General features: G+C 37.4%; 1 protein-coding gene across 4 annotated transcripts; it reads left to right on the forward strand.

Moving 5' to 3' along the window:
- Positions 1 to 734: 734 nt before the first annotated feature.
- FBXW9 (F-box and WD repeat domain containing 9) lies at positions 735 to 20,763 on the forward strand. 4 transcript variants are annotated; one of them, XR_009153201.1, is made up of 12 exons: positions 735 to 1,156; positions 1,845 to 2,276; positions 2,938 to 3,077; positions 4,365 to 4,493; positions 7,664 to 7,776; positions 9,195 to 9,286; positions 10,838 to 10,986; positions 12,687 to 12,800; positions 12,914 to 13,003; positions 14,033 to 14,098; positions 14,273 to 20,282; positions 20,399 to 20,763. XR_009153201.1 is itself a non-coding variant. In XM_058166857.1 (12 exons), exons 2-12 carry the CDS (start codon positions 1,893 to 1,895, stop codon positions 14,345 to 14,347), a joined length of 1,149 nt encoding a protein of 382 aa, XP_058022840.1. In that variant the 5' UTR covers positions 735 to 1,156; positions 1,845 to 1,892; the 3' UTR covers positions 14,348 to 20,763. The 4 variants fall into 4 exon arrangements, 3 of the variants coding, with proteins under 3 accessions (XP_058022840.1, XP_058022839.1, XP_058022842.1); XM_058166857.1 differs by having other exon boundaries at positions 1,845 to 1,980; positions 2,184 to 2,276; positions 14,273 to 20,763; XM_058166856.1 differs by having other exon boundaries at positions 14,273 to 20,763.
- The last annotated feature ends 1,826 nt before the right edge of the window (positions 20,764 to 22,589 follow it).

The following is a 22,589-nucleotide window of genomic DNA, read 5'->3' on the forward strand; positions in this document are numbered from 1 at the left end:
CAGTAACTGTCTTATAATATATCCTTAAAACCAGACAGCTGTAACAACTTTCCTGTTACTTGGACTTGAGGTATTAAATGTACCTAGCTTGGCTAATACAAGATACATCAGAACTTTAGCCACTAGCCAATTTTCTGACAAGATTTTGTGTTTCATCATCTATATTACAGATTTGTTACTACACAAGTCAACTGCACGAATTTACCAACTGTATTTTATATTTCTGGACAAAGTTCAAGCTTTTAAACTAGATGGTAGTCATACAGGTGTAATGTTTAGTTACCAAAACACATTTCAGTTACATAATTCATTTAAACAAAAGTAAAATGATTGCATATTTTATGCATGCATTTGCAGAATATACTACATAGTTGAACATGCACATAACTTCATACATTTTTCATACATATATTCTAAAAACCTTACAAAGCAATCCTGTCCTGCTGAATTCCTCAATTGTCTTAATCCTCGTCGAGATGTTAAACAGCTGTCCGTTTTGCTAATAGAAAATGTAAAAAAAGTTTTTAAAACACTGCCATAAGCCAGACAATAAACAGCCAGATTTCTCTAAGCGTATGGTTGAGGCTGATGAAATGCAGTTGCTGCCTGTGGGACCATTGTTTAAAACCGCTACCTAGAAGTTCTTGTGCGCACGCAGCGTACTTAGAATCGGAGACTTGTGGAAGCGCCTTTCCTAAAAGATTTTTTGCGTCATCAATTGGCGCCGGAAGCGGTTGCTCCTTGGAGACGAGACGCGCGAAGGCGGGCCCGATCTGTCAAGACGAAGTTTTCTTAAATCGATGGTGTCGGTTCTCCCCTTCCGACGGAGGGGCAGGTTGCCGTGAGGATTAGGATCCTGGCTCACTGCTGGGGCCGGGAAACAAGACTCGACGTTGGGATTAATCTTAGCTGTGTGGAGCTCCGCGTCTGCAGAACGGAGCTCTTCCAACGGCGCTAAGGCGGGCGTGACCGCTCTTCGTATGCCATGTCTGCCTGAACGGAGGAGTTGTCTTCGGCAACAAGACCTGGATTTTTCACTTGCTGCACATGATAATCGTGCGTGGAGGAAGGAAGCGAGAGGAGGAAAAGGGCAGAAGAGCGGCCCTTTTTAGAATCGGCTCTGGGCTGCGTGCGCGTGAAAGAGCAAGATAAGGAGGTCCGGTTCTAAAAACGCGTTTGCCAAAATAATGATAAAAAAGTGTGAGAGAAGCAGTTGCTTTTGTGAGATTTGGACTCTGCCTCTCTATGGTGTCAAAGGATAAGTTGTCTTTCTGGAATCTGTTCCAGGAAGCTCTTAGCATAGTTCTGGGTTTATTCATTAGGAAAAATGACAGCCATTTCAGAACATAATTTCCTCCTCCTGAACTGTGCTTTGCCCATAGGATGTGCATGAATTGAACATTCCTGATGTAGCTGGAAACCAACAGTTTTATTTGTGTGGACTCGGTTCTCGTTTTCAGATGAAAGTTTGGAAGTCAGAATGAGAACAACTTTTCTAATCTTATTCTTTTCTCTGCCTATGAACATTATTATTTGAAGACATAAAACCAAATGAGATTATTTCTGCATTTATCATTCAGAAGTCATCTTGCTAATTATCTAGGAATTCTTTTGAATGTGCAATAGATAATTTCTTTTTACATCTTGTACCTTGAGCATCATTTTAAAATTGTCAGGCTTAAGTGTACCTATAATTCATGTTTTCAAAACTTCCCTTTTGCTGCATAAAACTTTTGTATTATTAATTGAAATATTATATTAATTGAAATATCAATTACTAATAAGGTATAACTTTGGTTTTTATCATTCCTCATCTGAATTGTTTGCTTCTTGCCTTCCTACAGCAATGGAAACAGTCCCAGGTTCTTCTGTTGAACAGCAAGGCTCTGACAATGACTCTGACACAGAGAGCAAAACAGATCCAGATACCCAGGCCCTGGAGTATGTGGAGCGTGTTCTTGGAACTTCAAATCAGTCCAGGCAAGCAACCCTGTGTCTGCCTCCAGAGTGTCTTTCAGTAGGTGGTAGAGTCCGAACATCAGACCTCAAGTCACCTCTAGAACTGAAAAAATCTTCTGTTGTTGAAGAAACTGCTACAGGGCTATTATCTCTTCCTCTAGAGTTGATTTTAGAAATTTGTTCCTACCTTCAAGCCAGATTTGTTTTGCATGTCCTTCCTTTAGTCTGCAAGACACTGAGGGACATTGTGCAAGATGAAGTCACTTGGAGAATTCGACTTTTAAAAAGAATTGGCAATTGCTATCCAGTTGTAGAAGGTAGGTGGGTTTTCTTTCTAGCTGTTGGTGACCTATATTTTAGCTTTTCACAAGCAACTTCTTGCATGATTAACTTTTGATTTTAGGGGAAGGTGGAACTAGTGTTTTAAATGTAGATGATGTTGGGAGGAAGAAAGAAGCTAAAAGGAGTTTTCCTTTTTTTGTCTGAAAAGTAAGAGGGTTATCACTAAGAATGAATAGAAATTTCACTCTTGAGCTACTTTTCAAATGCTGTAATTTATAAATATTGCTGTAACTATTCTGGATAGGACAACAATAAATATTTCCTAGCCTGCTTCTGTTTCATTTCTGGAGTGTTGCAGGTAAAGCACAATAATATTGTCTTTGAACTGATAGTACCAAATCCTTTACGATTTAAAGATAACATCTTTAACGTGTTAGTTCCCAAACTGCATTATTACAATTTGTCATAAGTCACTTTTGCAGTGTTGCAACTCTGACTCCATTATGTACAACTCTTGTGTTTTAGTATCTATCCTTTTCTGGTGCTTAAATTCTGTAAAAATGTTAACGCTTATATGTAAAACCACTATGTAAACATAAATAAGACACATAAGCTTCGCTATATTGCTTTTATAAAAATTTTTTACACCAGACAAAATCTATCTCTTTATGTTTTTTTATTTTTTATTTTTGGCAGGTAATGATTTTAACTGGCCCTCAGCTTGCATTGAACTAGAGGAACACCTCCAACAATGGGCAGAGAGTGGCAAAAACACAGAGTATTTTTCCCTTACCGAAGGGCACTTTGCTTCTGTTGATTCTGTATTGCTCCTTCAGGTAAAAACCTGTCTCTCTTTGCTGATTTTAATGATGCAGCATTTTGATGTTCTGAAAAGTATATCCTTCAGCATCCAAAGTTTAGTTAGCGTGTTGAAAAATGTTCTGCACTTTCTTTTTTCTGTCAAAAAATAACTAACAAAATTCATCTGGTCAAACATCTTTCCTTGCTGTTATGCTCCATTATAAGCATAACTACCTCATAATAGGAGTTTGTTGTATGTTTGTTAGCATTTTATATGAAATAATTCTTTAGACCTAAATGTTGAGTAGAGGATTAACTGTGGCCACTTCCTTAAAAAAAATAATCAACCCTCATTTGTTTATCATTTAATCTAAAAAAAGTATTCCTTGTTTGCTACTATTGCTTTCCCAACATTATTCTTGATTAATCACTGCTAAAGTACTGTATTTGTCAAACCATTCTGATTTTGTCTTCATAATGGGCTTTTAGTTTTATGTTTATTTCCCTTTATATAGCTGTCTATCTTACTTATGGGTTACAGCAGAAAAATAAACTTGCATAAATTAAAACAATAGATTATAAAAATAAAAATGCAGGAAAATATCAACCAATGCTCATAAACAATGCAGCCATCTTGCAGACTCCCCACATTGCTGGGGACTTGACTTCAGGGACTTCCTAAAGACCAAGATTGGACACAATCTGACCTACAGGGACATAATCTTCTAGAGAGTAGATGATGCAGCAGAAGGGCTCTCCTCCTCTTGGGTCCTCTTAGATAGAACTCCTTCATGCATGGGACCCACGATATGTCCTTTCTGCTGAATCTGCTGAAATGGGTAAAGGTAATCAGAGGAAGGCTGTCCTTCAAACAACAAAGCCTTGTGCCTTATAGGGATTTGTAGGTCATTACCAGCACCTTGAATTGAACCTGGAAGCAAATTGGCAACCAATGCAGCTCAGAGAACAGAGGTCCAATGAGCATCAATCTTGGATGCACATAACTGCCCACATTTTATTTTGTCAAATTTAGAAACCACCCATTTTCCTCACGGGAAATCTGGGCATACATATAAAATATTGCCATGTTTTGCACCAGCTGTAGCTTCTGAATGCTCTTTTAAGGGCAGGCCTATGTAGAACACGTTACAGGAATCCACTCGGGAAGTGACCAGGATGTGAGTAACAGAGACTATACATAATTTTTTTTTGTACTGAAAAAGGTTGGAAGTCTGCTCACTGTCTTTGTGATACTACCCTGAAATATGAGGGACACTAGCTTGTGTCATTTGATTAGCATTTATTTTTATTATCTTATCCAGGGTGGGGATCTGTGTATTTCTGGCTCTCGAGACCGAAATGTCAACTTGTGGGATCTAAGGCAGCTGGGCAAAGCACCAGAAAAAGTTCTAGTGAAAGTGTTGGGGACAGAGCGCAAAGGAACACACAAGGTAACTGGAGAGTCTGAAGCAGATCAATGCATTAAACATAAATATTAAGTATTATTACAGAAATTCTGTATCATCTTTTGAGCATTAAACCTTCCCCTTTTATAATCTTCCCTGGTAGCTTCTTTGTCGTTTACTGCAAGAAAAATTAAAATGGCCCATGCTTTTTTGTGGCTACCATATTTTTCAGAGTATAAGACCTACCTACCTCCCCCCACCCCGAAAAGAGGGTGAAAATCTGGGTGTGTCTTATTTTCGAAGCTTCAGGAAAAAAGCTTCCAAACAGAGCTTCAGAAAAGAAGTCCCCAAACAGAGCTTCAGAGGCTTTTTTTCTGAAGCTCTGTTTCTGAGGCTTTCAGAGGCAGAAAAAAAGTTTTTTCTCAAACAGAGTTTCAGAAGTTTCAGAGGCAGAAAAAAAAGCAAGGCACGGAGCTCACAATCAACTAATCTGTTGCTAAAATTCACCTCTGGGAACAGCTGATTGGGGATATTCAGGGAGGCCAACCCACTGGCCAATCAGCTTTTTTCTTATTTTCCTTCTCAAAAACTAAGGTGCGTCTTATACTCCAGTGTGTCTTATGCTCCAAAAAATAGTTACAAAGAAGTAGTTACCTCATGTATATACTATCCTGGCAGAAATATGGCCTGTTGCTTCCAGGAAACAGATGGCATTTAGAAGACCTTTCAGTCCTCTCTAACCTCTAAGCAGGGAGTGACTATTCCCAGTGAAAAGGAAGGGAATGCTTCAGCACTTTACTATGGTGATGCCTCAGTGCAATATCTTCTGCAGTGGAGAGAAAGTCTACGCACCCATTAAAATGCCAGTGTCAGGTTGCGATGTAAACATGAGGGAAAATAAAACCAAAACACAGTCCTGAAGTGAGTATTTTTTATCTCTCTCACAAACACTGGCACGAACTGACATCCATCAACAGGAAATTCAAAGTCAGGACTAACCATCCAGTAACTGTCCCACTGTTTTAAACTATTCCCTAGCCCTGCTCACCACCCACGCACTCACCCCACTCTCTATTCTTCCCTAAGCCAAGTCAGTAGACATTGAGAAGGCAGGCCAGCAGAGTTCCATTGTCAGCCACACACAGCGCACATGCACACAAGGGTCCATTTTGGTTTCAGCCGCTTGGCCACCCATAAGCTGTTCGGTGTTGATGTCAGCGGTGGCGACAGGTCTGGTGTGGGCTCTGTGGTTCGGTGGGTTTAGCGTCATGGTGGTTGTGTCATTTTTGGGTCCCTGTGTAAAAGGCAATCCCGTCTTCTCGGTTCCCCACTGAAATGGCAGCCCTGGCCGCCAGGTACACCAGGGCTGACAGCCAGGTTTTTGAGATGTAAAAAAATCAGATCAAGATAAATCACTTCAGAATCCTTTCCACCTTTAACATAAAAGTTGTATAATTCAATTGAAAAACAAATTGAAATCTTTTAGGGGGGGAAATAACAATAAAAAACTTACAGTAATGTAGTTGCATATAGATGCACACCCTTAAACTAATACTTTGTTGAAGCACTTTCTGACAACATTCAGTCTTGGGGGTGGGGGGAGCTTATCAGCACACCACATCTTGCCTTAGGAATCTTTGCCCACTTTTCCTTGCAAAAGCATTCCCAATCTGTCAGATTGCACGGGCAACTCCTGTGCCCAACCCTCTTCAGATCACCCCACAGATTCGCAGCTGGATTCAGGTCTATTCTGGACTGGGCCATTCCAAAACTTTGATCTTCTTCTGGTGAAGCCATTATTTTATTGATTTGGAGGTATACTTTGGATCATTGTCATGTTAAAAGGGGAAATTCCTCTTCATCTTCAGGATTTTAGCAGAGGTTTTGTGCCCAAATTGATTGATATTTTGAACATTTCATAATTCCCTCCACCTTGAAGAAAAGGAGCCCCAACACATAATGCTGCCACCACCATGCTTCACTCTGGGCGTGGTGTAACTTTCGATGATGCGCAGTGTTGTTTTTGCGCCAAACATGCTTCTAGAAATCATGGCCAAAGTGTTCATCCTTGGTCTTATCAGACCATAATACATTTTCCCACATGCTTTTGTCAATCTTGATGTACGTTTTTGCAAAATGTAGCCAGGCTTGGATGTTTTTCTTTGTAAGAAAAGGCTTCCATCTTGCCACCCTACCCTGTAGCCCAGACATAAGAAGAATATGGCAGATGGTTGTCACTTGTAGTACAAAACCAGAACTTGCCAGATGTTTCTGCAGCTATAGGCCTCTTGGCAGCTTCAACCAGTTCTTGGTTATGTCACTACTGTGCCATATTTTCTCCACTTGTTAATGACTCTTCACTGTCCTCCACAGTATATCCAATGGAAATTTTTTAGTATCCTTCTCTTGTCCTTCTCCTGACTGATAACTTCCAACTTTAATGCTTTGTAAATTCTTTGTGAACCATTATTTTTGCTGTAAGAGGCAATAGAGTAAATATCAGAAAAATCCTACTACAACAGCTGAACTTTATATCGGCCTGATCAGGGTCACTTTAATTAATGGCAGGTGTGCATTGAATGCTATTTAATATAAGTTTGAATGTGTTTGGTTAATTTTGAACACAACTTATTGAATACAACCCTACTTATAAGAGGATGTGAACATTTATGAAGCCACATTAGTCTTTTTTTTATAATTCCCACCACCACCACCACCAAAAAAGATTTCAGTTGGTTTTTCAATTGAATTGTACAGCTTAAGAATACTGAAGCAATTTATTTTGGTTTGATTTTTTTTTACACTTGAAAAACCTAGCATTTTAACAAGGCTTTGTAGACTTTCTATATCCACTGTAGATAAAAAAAATTGTGATACCAAATTGAAACTGAGTTTCTATTCTACAATGATGTATATTTATTAAGCTGCTATATCGTATTTCATATATAAAGGAGATTGTTTGTCTTCAGAGACTGAAAGCTCAGAGTTTTTCTCATAAGTTTTGCCATGTATATGAGGAAAAAGCAGAAAGAGATAGAAAAGAAATATTTCTGTAGTTGACCTGGAAAAGTTAACTGACTTAAATGTAAGCATTTGTTGTACTTTTGCTATTGTTATTGCAATGTGTAATCATTGAAAAGATTAGCTGGAGTTGTCATGTATATTTTATCCCTACTTCCCCTCCCCCACCTTTTTCCCCCCCTCCCACTGCCTAGGGTTGGGTTTGGTCTCTGGCTTCACGTGATAACTGTGTATGTTCAGGCTCCTGGGACAGCAAAGTGAAGTTATGGGATATAGCTGCTGATGGAAAACAGTTTGGAGAAATCAGGTACTGTTGCTGCTTATACACTATATTTATTTGGAAGAGTAAATGGCTAAAGGAAAACTAGATTCAAAGAAACAGTATTAATAATGACCAGAGAATAAAGATATTGGCTTCAGTCCTTAATCAGGGCCCCAGAGACATCCTACTTCCCAAAATCAAATCATGACAAAAGGTCTAAAATAGTACAAGTATCCAGTCTTGAGTTATAATAAATGTCAGATAATTTCGTCTAATTTTTTCTTGTAGTACCTTATTTCCCAAGGATTTATTTTAAAAGACTAGATTAATGTACGATTACTATTGTATCAACATAAAAAGGGGAAAAAAAAGACTAGACAAAGGGTTGTGAAGGAGCCTTGGAGGGTGAATAAGGACAGGAACCGATGCAGACCTACCCAGAGCCAAAATATCAACTAAAATGTTATTTATTTCAGTTTATGTTTACTATAATGTAAATATTGTACAATAAGCCTTCTCTCCTGTCATCTCCACCTTGTATACCTTATCTCTCTGATATGCATATGTAGCAGCTTGCAGGTATTTCTAGAAAGTTTAGAATTTTTTTCTCCCTATCTTTGGGTTCATCCCCTTGTATTTGGCTGTGAGATATTTCAGGAAAAAATATTTAAGGTACAAGCTGACAAAAGAAAATTCCAGCTCACTTACGTAGTAGCTCACCCTATCTCAGGGAGGGAGGTTATTCTGCATAAATGTATTATAGCTGTAAGAACAGTGCAACCTTTTCTAGTCTTATATTTCTAGAATTTCCACACTGACATGCTGGTTTTGGATCTAGAGAGCTGGAGGTTAGAAATTTAATAAAAACTAACATAGTGGACAATTGGAATGCACTTCCAGATTTATCAGATCTTAGTATTGGATGTTTCATATAATAATTTCTGTGATGGCTTACTTCATGAAGCGGATGAAGCGGATGATGCAGATTGCATCATCTGCATTAATTTATGATGTTTGAGTGGAGTCATTATGCAAATGCCAAAAATCACCAAGATGATATTCTTATCGATTAAAAGTTCACATTTAATTATATGTATGTATGAATGAATTGCTTTGCTCAATTAATCCATTAAAATTAAAATTCTCTATAATTCAGCATGTAAATAAGTCCTCTATGGACTCTTCTGATTTGCAGTCAGGGAATGAAGTTAGGCAGACAGAATTTTGTTTGCTTATGTTGCAGCAGAGTGGTTTTTTTCTATTGCTTTTCCACCTATCAGTTGTAGTACATGATGCTAAATAGACAGCCACTTCAACCAGCAAAATGGGAACTTGCTAATTTATGTTGTACAGTCTAGAAATAATGGAAAACCCAAGGCTGAGCAAGGATTTACTGACTTGAATATGTGACCATAAAATATGCTTCTTGACACATCACCTGATCATTTCCTTTTGGATTCTAGTGAGAAAGCAGCCGTATTGTGCCTTTCTTATTTGCCTGACATTCTGGTCACAGGAACATATGACAAGAAAGTGTCAGTCTATGATCCACGAGGTTAGTACCAGTTGTTTCTTTACATTCTGGAGACTTAAAATGCCGCTGCCTGCTTTCAAACAATCATTGTCACCACAGTTAAGACATAGAGGTTTCATGATTGCATTTCAGGTGTTTGATAACTGGCTGGCATTTATGAGTGGTTGCAGCTTTAAGTTTCATTTTGGGTTTTTTGCCATTTTTCAGCAAAAAACGCCCATAGGATAAGCCGGAATCAGACTTACAACCATGTGTTTCACTTTATGACTATGTGGTTTACTTGATGATTGCAGTGACATGCTTAACATCCATTGCAAAAACGATCATAAAATTGAGTCTGGTTACATAATGACTCAACCTCAATAACATAATCAAACTTCTGAACTTGATTAGAATAGAATAGAATAGAATAGAATTTTTATTGGCCAAGTGTGATTGGACACACAAGGAATTTGTCTTGGTGCATATGCTCTCAGTGTACATAAAAGAAAAGAAACGTTCATCAAGGTACAACATTTACAACACAATTGATGATCAATATATCAATGTAAATCATAAGGATTGCCAGCAACAAGTTATAGTCATACAGTCATAAGTCGAAAGAGATTGGTGATGGGAACTATGAAACGATTAATAGTAGTGCAGATTATGGTCGTAAGTCATAGATTACTATATGCCAGGGTCTTCGTATCTCAGTGGACCAAGATCAGTCAGAAAAGAAAGGATTATTCCATCTATCTAGACATTCTGTGCCAGATCTAGGCATTTTGTGGATGGTCCCAAATAATTAGTACCATGTAGAAGGCTTGCCCATTCACAAGCTGTCTATGAACCAATCACAAAACACTCAGTTATCAGAAAGCAAACTATTATTATTATAAGTTATTCCCATCATTCTCACTAGCCACTGAAGATGCTTTCTACTACTTTATCTTACAGTTATCTTTTTCTAGAAAAGAAGGTCCATTTTTGAACATGGTTGCAGTCATCTACCATTTTTATTTTCCCTGCGGCCAATGCACAACCTGGAAGTACAATATTCTTGAAAATAACTGTGTTTTCCAGTATACCAGTTTCCCATTTATTTATGTTTAAATCAATATAATTTTGTTTTAAAAAATTAAATTAAGTGGGGGTAGGGAGTTAACTGGCATCAAGAGGCATATTGGTAGCTTAGAGTACGTTGCCTCCCTACAGCTACAATTAATTTCTGAAGACTGCCATCTCAAGCAGAAAGCTTGCTGCAAGAAAATTATAATTCCCCACTCTGATTGTTTGGGTATAAATTCTTACTATGGCTAATACATACTAATTTTCTGTATGTAATAGAAACACCCTCCCCCACCCCCAAATTCATTAGGAGTGGTGAGACAGGGAGGAGCTGGCAAGAGAATTCCTAAAGGAAGCTCTGCTTTCTCTCCTGCTTGCAGTTATCTTGATAATTAAATGGCAAACCTCAATTGAAGAAAGAATTTGTATGTGATTATAGTTGAGCAAGCCACACATTTTATAAGATTTATCTTGTGCAGGTGACTGGGCTCTTGTGATGCATCTCTTGGCCCTCTCTCACAGCTGCTTATGCCCCAGTGATGAGCCGCAGGCTTCACTCCAATGCAGTCCTATCCCTTGCAGCTGACGAACACTTCATTATCTCTGGCAGTGAGGATCGAACGCTGGTATGTTTTGACAGGCGGACCAATAGTGTGCTTCAAAGGCTTCAGGTGAGCTACTCAGCTTCAATCTCTTTTTCATGATAAAACTAGCCAATAGTTATATAGGAAAAAAACCCCAAGAAAATCTGATCCTTAACTATTCCATACAGTTGTTCATCTTTTCCCTTAGATTTTAAATTGAACATATCTGATAGAAGCTAGATACACATTAGAGTACAGTAAGAATACAGGAAGTTAGCTAGAATAAGCTAGTGTAAAGAGACAGAACTAGATTATATTAGTAAAATAATAGCTAATGCAAAGCTAGTGCAAGGATTTAGAAGATGAGATTAAGTACCAATAAGCACCATGGTAAAGTTAGACATCCTTGCTGAAGGGGAATAGTGTTTACAGTGATTGAATATTAGCTGCAGACAAGCAAATTCTCTCTGGAGAAAGAAAAGATCATGTGATTGCCATTCACACTCTGGACTGCCAGTCCACATAAGTAGACTACAGGAACTATGGTTTTATGATTGGCTTATGAGTCAAATGGCTAGGAGTTCAGTGATATCATCTAAGCTCACAGTTGTAACACAGCCTGTTATGCACAAAACACTCTACCGAGCCTTATTTCTAAATCATCTTTGGAATTATTGTTTACTGCTTGGAAATATTAACAGCAAGTTTTTATGGTATTCATTGAGTGAGTCTCCTTCTCCTTGAAGAAAGAAGTTTTAAATATGAATTTAGGGACTTGGAAAAATACTGGGGTTTTTTGAATATGAAGCAAAAGGGTGTTGATTTTAAAAAATTAAAAAACAGATATTTGAAATAAAAATTTAAAACTAATTATAAAAATCCTTTTTGCTTGGATTCATTGGGGAAAAATGATATAATGGGATTTTGAAGATTGGACACTAGAGGGAACTAAAGGAAAATAAGTATTACAGCTAAAGGAGAAGTATATTTAAATTTTACCTGTTAACAAAAAATGGAACAAAATAATTTAACTGTATATTTTGAAGGACATTTTGAACAATAGACTCAGAAATTGTGTCTTAATTTTAAGAATACCATAGATAGATTATATCTATTCACAGACGAACAAGCTATACTGGATAAGACTGAAACGGAATTAATTGTGGATTTAAATATGAGAAGTTACAGGAACAACATGGAACAAGATAATACAGTGGACATGAAAATGAAACTTGTTAATGTCTTAATATTTAAAGAGAACATACAAGTATTGAATCAGAAGAGTGAACTGAATAACATTTTCTTACTGGATGTAAAAAAGATCTGTTAAAGGCTTGAAGGACTTTCTGAGATGGGATAAAAAATGAAAAAAAAAATCAAATTCTAGGACATTATTTGAAGGGAACCAAAAACTACGATTGCTAAAGTATGGGGAAAGAATCTATAGCTGGTTTATGTGATCAAGGTTAAAGTAGGTATTTATTTCTGGTAACAACTAATGGACTTTTGCTGATAAGAAATAAATTATGAGGATGATGAAATATAGAGGTTAAATAATAAGAAATAGGATAGAATTAAATGTATTACATATATTTTTCTAATAACAATAGGGAAGAAGAAAATATTGAAATTTAATATTTACCTGAGACAAAATGTATATAAGACCTTACTTTTTTATATAAATTTTATAATAAACCTACTGACCATGGAAATTGTGTTATTTCATACTTATGTTTGGTGTCATGCAGAACTGAGCCTATGGCAATGATATTTATCTTTTCCCACAGCTGGATACATACCTATTTTCCATGTCATACCAGGGTTCTCAACTATGGGCTGGAGACAATTACGGAATGCTGTATGTCTTTGAGAACAATGGAGGGCATTTCCAGCACATTCGGGTATGGTACTAATGATAGAACATGGAGGGACAGAGAAATATGGTTCTTCTATAATTTCCACACATAAAACAATTCCCTTTCATTTGACGTCTCACTGCTTTTTCTTTTGTCAGTATTTTGATGTAGGTCATCGCTCTCAGATCACTGGAGTCCAATACTCATTGGGTGCACTGTATACAACTTCCACTGACAAGACGCTCCGTGTAAGATTTGTGGTGGTATCTAAGTACTTTATTAGGAATGAACAGTTAATTTACAAATAGCAAAATCACTTAAACTTGTATATCACTTTATAGTACTTTACAGAAGTCTCTGAGTGGTTTACAATGTCAGCATATTGCCCCCAACAATCTGGGTCCTCATTTTATCAACCTTAGAAGGATGGAAGGCTGAGTCAACCTTGAGCTTCTCAGGACTGAATTCCTGGCAGTGGAATGCAGAATTAGCTTGCAATACTGCATTCTAACTACTGCTCCACCACAACTCATAGATTTACAGTCTATGTCTGTTTCATATGGGTTCATCAAAAAGTAAATTCTCTTCTATTTCTGCATTTTTTTATTTTTTAATCTGCACAAAAAGTTGCCTGAATTATATTTTAAAATGTGTATTTTTTTTTTACAAAATATGCATTTCCAAACAATTAGTCCTTAACATGCTTTATATAATTGGTGGGTGCTCTCTTTGAACTGAAAAATCAAATCAAATCTAAAGAATAACTGAATTATTCTGGAAAAATAGTTCTGGTAGTGTTGTGACTAAGAAGCAAAACAAAACAGAACAAAAAAATAATCACATCACTGCAGATTCGATCAGTGGAAGAAAAATTAATTCTGTCCACTATCATTTTTAAATATTTGACTGAAAAATAAAGCAGGAATGAGACCCTGGTTGCCATAAAGTTTTAGCGATAAACCAAAACATTGGATTATTTCACCACCTTTAGGGTAGCTTCAGATAAAGATGATGAAACATGGTGAAATATCTTCTAGTTTTTTCACATATTGCTTCCATATCACTGTGTACAGATAAGCTCCTTCACTGAACTGCTTGGTTTTATCAGATTCATAGACCATTATTTTGGAGAATTGCTTATACCAAATAATTGCATTGGCACAAATGTTTTGGGGCTCTAGACTTTACATTCAGCAGAGTAAAATAAGGGTTTCCCCCCCAATTTGTTATATTCTCGTATTATTTTTAGACTTAAACCTCTTGGGTTTATTTTTCAGATCCATGTTCCTACAGATCCACCAAAGGTCATCTGCTCACAGACCCACAGCCATGTGCTAAATGGGGTAAGGACAACAGAATGGAGATGCTGGTAGATATTATTCTAGGAAAGGGGTGCTGCAGCTATGAAAGGGAGGGATCCATTCACTATCATCATCACTGTTTTAAGTCAAATGGAATTTTATTGTGGGCTTATTGCAGTTAGCTCTGCTTATCAATTTTTATTTTTATTTTTGCAGATCTGTGCAGAAGGAAATATGGCAGTAGCTGCCTCAGGTGGTTTGTCCTTGGAGGTTTGGAAACTCAGTATTTGATGACAAGCCACATAGTGAGCCATGCTCTCAAGTTCAGGGTCATCAAGTACAGTGTATTGGATTATTTTCTCATAGGTTCCAGACTCCTGGTGTCTGCTGCATTGTTGTTGTTGTTGTTGTTGTTGTTGTTTTTAATGTGTTCTTTGGGGCTGAATAATCAAATGTTGAAACCTCAGCCTTGCTTGTCCCAGTAGGGGTAACACAGAGGCTTGTATGGAGGCTATCTGATTCACACTTGAACCTTAACCTTAACCTAACTCTTTCTTGCTGGCTGTCTCTCTCATTTCACCTTGTGTGGCTGAAACACATACTTGTGTGAACTCTTTCCATCCTCTGGCCCCTTTGAGTCTGCCCCACTCAACATATAGGAGCAGTATATTCTCTATGGCTTGATGGCCAAGAACTTATTGGCTTACCAGGTAAATAAGCACAGGTCTAAGCATGAAAGGGTGAATTATGGGCAGAGGGGAGGGTGATGATTAGAGAGACTACCCAGCTAACCTGGCCTGGTGAATGTTTACATTTAATTAAAATATTCCGCCATAATGGCAGATCAAGAGTTATATTGCCTTTTTCCTCCCTTGTGGTAAGCAAAGCATGTCTTAAAGCATGATTTTTAAGAGATTTGGTTTAGAATTAAGAAATGGAACCCACTAAATAAGATTAAATAGCAAATTTTGACTGTACAACCATTTTCTCAATTTTGTCGTTATTAAATTATAACAAAAACAAGTTTTGAACAAGATGAATTATTTCTTCAATGACATATGGCAAGGTTCATGTCTTGTGCTCAGCCACACGGTTTGGTTGGTTTTGTTTTAATATTATGTATGAACCATATCACAGATTTTATAAAGCGTGATTTGTAGTCTAGCATTATGAATTAGCCGTGAGGCCTATTCAGTATATCATGATTAAAGTAAACCATGGGTTAAAATAATGTGAAAATGTAGGATATAGACTGGAGTGCAACACAAAATGCCAATTGTATTATCAATTTTTTTTATTAATTTGTCAGTCCTTTGTCATTTTATAAGCTAGAATCTTAGGACTGATTAAATTTGAATGCATTTGGATATGTGCACATAAACTTGCTTTTGAATTATCCAGCAAAAGCAAATCGATAAGCTAAAATCCTTCCATCTTCTTCCTGTTATCTCTGAGAATTAGAAATGTTACTAACTCTGAGCAGGACAGTGCCATTCTTTTCCTTCTATTTATTTTATTTATTTATTGTAATTTGTCAAACAGAAACAAAAACAGGAATAAAATAAAAATATAGTGACAGGGACGATAGGCACATTAGTGCACTTATGCACGCCCCTTCTACGGACCCCTTAAGTATGAAGTAAGGTCCACGGAGGTCAATTTGTGACTACAACTGTGAAAATTTGTAGCTGAGATATAAATGCCAAAATCACGTCTGATTTACTTTGACCATGTCATGCATGCAAATTCACTGGAGAAGGCAATGAGGCTAGGAATGGTGGAACAAGAAGAAGGGCAAGCAAAGAACATGCTGACTTGATAACATTAAATCTGATACAAAGTTGAATATCCAACAATTGAAAGAAGCTGTGCTTGACAGGATAGCATGGAGAGCACTTGCTTATAAAGTTGCCAAGTGTCAGATACAACTAAATGGTTAAAACAACAACAATGAATGACAAAAAGGGCAAGAAACATTTGGAACTATAGGACTTTTGCTAAAAGATTTTGGGGGAATTAAATTAATAAATAATTACTTCATGGGGATACTATATTATTTAGTCTATCCAAATAACACAGATATAAGTCTTTTTGATTTCAGAAAATACACACTAGAAGGCAGGAAAATAAAAAAGGCTGCTTCTAGTTTTTAAATTGGAGAGTAAGTACTGGATTGGAACAGCGGTAAAATCCACTTACCTTCACTTACCCGTTCAGGAATGGGAGCGCGCAGGAGCTATGCGTGTATGCGCCTCTTCTGCGCATGCGCAGATGTTAAAAAAATGGGATGTAATGACATCCCAGTGGGTGGGCAGAGCCTCCCGCTGCCAGTGCTACCAGTTCAGCGAACCAGATAGAACTGGGGGGATTTCACCGCTGGATTGGAGAAAATGATAGATAATGCTGTTAAGTGTGAATCTTTTCAAGATACTTGAAGAATGGAGCCTTTTGTAGCTGCAATGTCAGAAATGTTTGCTTATGTGGATGTATAATTTAGAAAAGGAAAGATGTAAAGAAAATGCTTTGAAAGACCTACATGATGAAGACCTGAAAAAGCGCAGGCAGATTTACTAGAAAACAAAGAAATACAAGACAGAGACTGCAGTTAATATGGAAATACAAATGGCAAGCCAAGATAATTTTCTGGATAACAGCTTCTTGATGAATTAACAAAGGCGGCTTGTTAAAGTTTTGAAGCAAGTTTAGAGATGGAAAAAAGAAAAAAGAAAGGAAGATCAAACTCTAAAACAGCATTTGAATGAATCAAAATCTATCATTGTTAGAATTTAAAACCAATTTATTTTACTAGGGTTAAATCAAAATAATTTGGTAAATTTCTGTAGCCCTTTATGGACTTTTTGATGACAACTGGTCTGAAAAATTTATGATTTATCGATTTGCAAATGGATAAGTGATGAGCTGTGGGAAGAGATATATGCATGCAATGCAGGGGTGAAAACCAGCAGGTTCTGACAGGTTCTGGAGAACCTATAGCAGAAATTTTGAGCAGTTCGGAGAACTGGCAAATGCCACTTCTGGCTGGCTCCAGAGTGAGGAGAGAATGGGGATTTTGCAGTATACTTCCCCTACCAAGCCCACCCACCAAGCCCACAGAACCGGTAGTTCTGGAAAAAATGGATTTCACCACTGATGCAAGGGGGAAGAAATATTAAGCTTGTATTTGTAATAAAGATTAGAGTCATTTCTTTAACTTTTTTTAATTTTTCTCTTTTATTTCTTCTTTATATTCTTTCTAACTAAAATTGAGTAATCCAATTTTAGTTCAATTTATGGAAACAAAGTCAGCTATTCAAGTAAATAGTTCCAGCATTTTATGCCTTTCCAAAACAACGCCTACCCAGTTTAAAAATCCAATTTTCTATATTTTAAAAGATATTTAGCTTTTCTCTCCTTGGTTCCTTTCTTTCAGGTCTAGGATTTTTCTCTTTATGGTTGTTCGCTGCTTTAAGAAATAGTTCTAAGATTCTCTTTTCCTGGATTTTCCTTTCTTTTTTTTTCTTTTAAAGTTAAGGTCTAAATAAAAAAGGAATCTTCTCATCCAGCTCTCATCCAGTCACTGTTCATTTACACTGCTCCTGCACATTCCTTTGTTGTCTCAGCTGTCCCAGCTTCATGGCTGCCTCTTCTCGTTGTGGATGAGAGGGAAGAAGCCCTGGGTCAAGCAGGAGAGTTGCTGCTCTCTGCGACCTGCAGGGCACCTCACTTTTCTTCACCACCCCTACAGGGTGGCTTTATCTCCTTTCAGAGCCCTCCAACAGGGAAAACTGAGCTCCCATCTTGCCACAACGTCAGCCAGAAGTCGATTCTAATAATTTCTTGAAAGGGACCTGGCTGAAAATATATTGAATGTTTAATATGTTTGAGACAAAATAACCTTTGCTAATTTCATTTGCCATCTAAAATTTCAGCCCCGATAGAAGTGAATAAAAAAATTCCTGTTCCACCCCCATCACTTCCTAGATTTAAGTTTTTATCATTGTTTACAGTTCCATGTTTTAGTCAAATTTAATCCAGGCTTTAAACATGCTGTGGTTTAGAAATCAGATGAGGTTACATTCATGCACTAAATTTTATGTTCCTGATTCCTAATGCAGTTCACACTAATTATTCCCCTGAATATAGTGGAAACTCAGTTATGGTAATAAATGATTTCTTACCTGGCAAATTTTTGCAATCTTCATCTTGTGTATTGCTTTACATCATGAAAAATGTTTTCTATTAAGTGCAGAAAGCATAATATAAAACTCAGAAAGATATGCTCAAACTGGGAAAGAAAGTTTTCCATAAGGAAGCTTTTTAAAAAAAAATCTAAAAGGAAAATAATGCTAAAAGGACTTAATGCTACTAAGGAGTGCATCATATTTGGCTTAATCCAGACAATATTGTGGCAAGTAAGTAGCTAATTTAGAGAACTGTAATGAGAATAAGAGAAGTATACTCTTTGACAAAATGACAAAATTAGTAGACCAGAGGAATGCTGTCGATATAATTTACTTGGACTTCAGTAAAGCATTTGATAAAGTAGACCATAACCTACTACTAGATAAAGTAGAAAAATGTAGGTTAGACAGCACCACCACCAGATGGATTCGTAACTGGCTGACCAACCGCACTCAACGTGTAGTCCTCAAAGGAACTACATCCACATGGAGGGAAGTATGCAGTGGAGTACCCCAAGGCTCTGTTTTAGGCCCAGTACTCTTCAACATCTTCATCAATGACTTGGACGAGGGGATAGATGGGGAACTCATCAAATTTGCAGATGACACCAAGCTGGCAGGAATAGCCAACACTCCAGAAGATAGGCTCAAGTTACAGAAAGATCTTGACAGACTTGAACATTGGGCGCTATCTAACAAAATGAAATTCAACAGTGAAAAAAGTAAGTTTCTACATTTAGGCCAAAAATACAAAATGCACCAGTACCGTATATGTGGTACCTTGCTCAATAGTAGTACCTGTGAGAGGGATCTTGGAGTCCTAGTGGATAACCATTTAGATATGAGCCAGCAGTGTGCAGCAGCTGCTAAAAAAGCCAACACAGTTCTGGGCTGCATAAACAGAGGATAGAATCAAGATCACGTGAAGTGTTAGTGCCACTTTATAATGCCTTGGTAAGGCCACACTTGGAATATTGCATCCAGTTTTGGTCACCACGATGTAAAAAAGATGTTGAGACTCTAGAAAGAGTGCAGAGAAGAGCAACAAAGATGATTAGGGGACTGGAGGATAAAACATATGAAGAACGGTTGCAGGAACTGGGTATGTCTAGTTTAACAAAAAGAAGGACTAGGGGAGGCATGATAGCTGTGTTCCAATATCTTAGGGGCTGCCACAAAGAAGAGGGAGTCAGGCTGTTCACCAAAGCACCTGAGGGTAGAACAAGAAGCAATGGGTGGAAACTGGTCAAAGAAAGAAGCAACTTAGAACTAAGGAGAAATTTCCTGACAGTTAGAACAATTAATAAGTGGAACGACTTGCCTTCAGAAGTTGTGAATGCTCCAACACTGGAAATTTTTAAGAAAATGTTGGATAACCATCTGACTGAGATGGTGTAGGGTTTCCTGCCTGGGCAGGGGGTTGGACTAGAAGGCCTCCAAGGTCCCTTCCAACTCTGATGTTATGTTATGTTAAGTACATTACATTACTCGTAGGATTGGAGAAAGAAAACTCATTCTTGGTGGAGATATGGGTGCATGTTGAAATCTGTCAAGTAAATCAGATATGAAATAGATGAGCTAAGTCTACTTTATTGTAAGGCTACATTTACAGAATCTTGCAAGTCTGAAAGTACAAACTTCCTGCTGCTACTTTTAACATTTTGATCTATTTGGGTGGGTCCTTCCTAAGTTTCTTTCTCTGACTGTTAAGCCATTCTTGTCTACTTATTTCCTAGGCAGCCTCTTTCCTCTAGGTCATCAGCACATTCCATTATAAAATCCACCACTGCTTAGAATGAAAGATCTTAAAAAGCTCACAGTCATCTTTCATTCTGAGCTTTTATCACATAACTCAAAAGTTTGATTGTCTAGAAGAGTGAGGACTAGAAGTTTATACTATATCTCAAGAACCTTTGGGTAAAATCTTCGATGAGCTGCTAGTTCTACTGTGGTGTGTTAGATGATACCTACTTCATATAATTGTTCCAATGAATATCTTGTTCTTATTAAAATAGGATATATCTGAGAGAAGAAACACAATCTTGGTAAGCAGCAGATTAACCAGAATTTGAGAGAAAAATAAAGTAACTAATGATTCCTAGTGATGTGGCTTGTTAACCATACCCCTCTTTCTCTTGCTGTCCCTCTTTCTCATTAATAGGTCGGTCTGGAAGAAAAAAAATGAACGTTTTGTATGTTTATCCTTATTTCTTTGGTGCCGCAATCTTGTTTTTCCTGGTCATTCTGCTTTTTTTCATAATTTTATCAAAAAACTAAAAAGAACAATAAAAGCTTAAAGGAAAAAAGAAAAGAAATAAATTTATACGGGTTTTAATGGGTTTTATTATTTATATTGTTCTTTTTAATTATTTGGCTGTGTAGAATAAGTTTTTTAATTGATATTTTATTCTGTATTTATATGTACCTTTTTATTTGCCTGTGAACCGCCCTGAGTCCCTAGGGAGATAGGGCGGTATACAAATACGATAAATAAATAAATAGTGCAAGAAAACAAAAAAATAAAAAGATCCCCTTTTAGAAAACAACTTTCCATTATCATGACAAATATAAAGTTTCATAATCTCTTCACCTTCTCTTAATTAACAAGTATCAAACTCTTCATCCCATAACACCCCAAGCAAATTAAATAAGTAACATGTCTTTATTCAATTATCAGGAAAAAGTTCAGAGCTCTAAAATGTTAACATATATAAAACTTAATTTTTCATATCTCATCTCTTAGCTGTAAGCAAAATCCCATTTAAAAGGCATAAAAAGATCTCAATATCCTAGTGTCAATAAACAAAGCCTTATGTTTAATATTACAAAAAGAGGCCATTTATTTTTTAAGACAAACTCCAATATTTCTCCCATTCCAAATGCCAACAATTCCAGAGAGAACCAGCCCAAAATAGCAGTATATCTATTCAAATAAACATTCCATATCTCAATTCTAAACTATTAACAAAATAAAATATTCCCAGCATCCTAATATAAACAAACAACTAGAGTTTAACGTAACAAAAAGACATTTTCCTTTAAAAAATAAATCCACATATTACATACAAAGTGTTAAAATGTTAAAAATTTAGGATACATAAAATGGTTATATAGTAAATGGTTTAAACACTATATAAACTAATCCAGTATATCACATTTTTTCAGTCATCAGTACATACAAACAGAACCACCCAAATGACAGAGTGTCCCATTTTAACCCTGGTCAATAGTTTTTGATCCTTACTACAAAGTTCTTGAATATTTTTAAGCAGTCTCTTGTAAATCCATTTTTTTTAAAAAGTATTATTCCAATTGCTTCCTAGGATTGTCATTTTTTTTCTTTCATAATTTTTAAAGCATCCCACAATTTTCTCTTTACATCTAATGGCAAATTTTTATTTGGAGTTTCACTCGGGTCTGGATGGGGAGGAACAGGCTCAAGCTTAATCCCTCCAAGATAGAGTGGCTGTGGATGCCGGCACCCCGATTCAGTCAGCTGCAGCCGCAGCTGACTGTTGGAGGCGAGTTATTGGCCCCAAAGGATAGGGTGCGCAACTTGGGTGTCCTCCTGGATGGACGGCTGTCATTTGAAGATCATTTGACGGCCGTCTCCAGGAGGGCCTTTCACCAGGTTCGCCTGGTTCGTCAGTTGCGCCTCTTCCTTGATCGGGATGCCTTGTGCACAGTCACTCATGCGCTCGTTACCTCCCGCTTGGATGTAATGCTCTCTACATGGGGCTCCCCTTGAGGTGCACCCGGAGGCTTCAGCTAGTTCAGAATGCAGCTGCGCGGGTGATAGAGGGAGCTTCACGCAGCTCCCACGTAACACCTCTCCTGCGCAGACTGCACTGGCTACCTGTGGTCTCCCGGGTGCACCTTAAGGTTTTGGTTACTACCTTTAAAGCGCTCCATGGCTTAGGGCCTGGGTACTTACGGGACCGCCTGCTGTTACCTCATGCCTCCCACCGACCCGTACGCTCACACAGAGAGGGACTTCTCAGGGTGCCGTCCGCCAAGCAATGTCGGCTGGCGGCCCCCAGGGGTAGATCCTTCTCTGTGGGGGCTCCTACCCTCTGGAACGAGCTTCCCCCGGGCTTACGCCAAATACCTGACCTTCGGACCTTCCGCCGCGAATTAAAAACATACTTATTTATTCGCGCGGGGCTGGCTTAAATTTTATTGGTTTTAAATTTTATTGGTTTTAAATTTTTACTAGTAATTTTTTAGTGGGTTTTAGTTTTCATGTTCCAAAGTTTTAGGCCAATTTATGTAATAAGTTTTTTAATCTGTATTTTAATTGTATATTATATTGTTTGTTTTACCTGGCTGTACACCGCCCTAAGTCCTTCGGG

This window comes from Ahaetulla prasina, chromosome 2 (genome assembly GCF_028640845.1).
Source record: "Ahaetulla prasina isolate Xishuangbanna chromosome 2, ASM2864084v1, whole genome shotgun sequence".
NCBI lineage: Eukaryota > Metazoa > Chordata > Lepidosauria > Squamata > Colubridae > Ahaetulla > Ahaetulla prasina.

Excerpts from the sequence above, each read along its gene's own strand:
- FBXW9 (XM_058166856.1), top strand. The coding sequence starts at position 1,847 with ATGGAAACAGTCCCAGGTTCTTCTGTTGAACAGCAAGGCTCTGACAAT. Across the intron at positions 12,801-12,913 it reads GGCATTTCCAGCACATTCGG|TATTTTGATGTAGGTCATCG; the intron begins GTATGGTACTAA and ends TTCTTTTGTCAG. Across the intron at positions 13,004-14,032 it reads CCACTGACAAGACGCTCCGT|ATCCATGTTCCTACAGATCC; the intron begins GTAAGATTTGTG and ends TTTATTTTTCAG.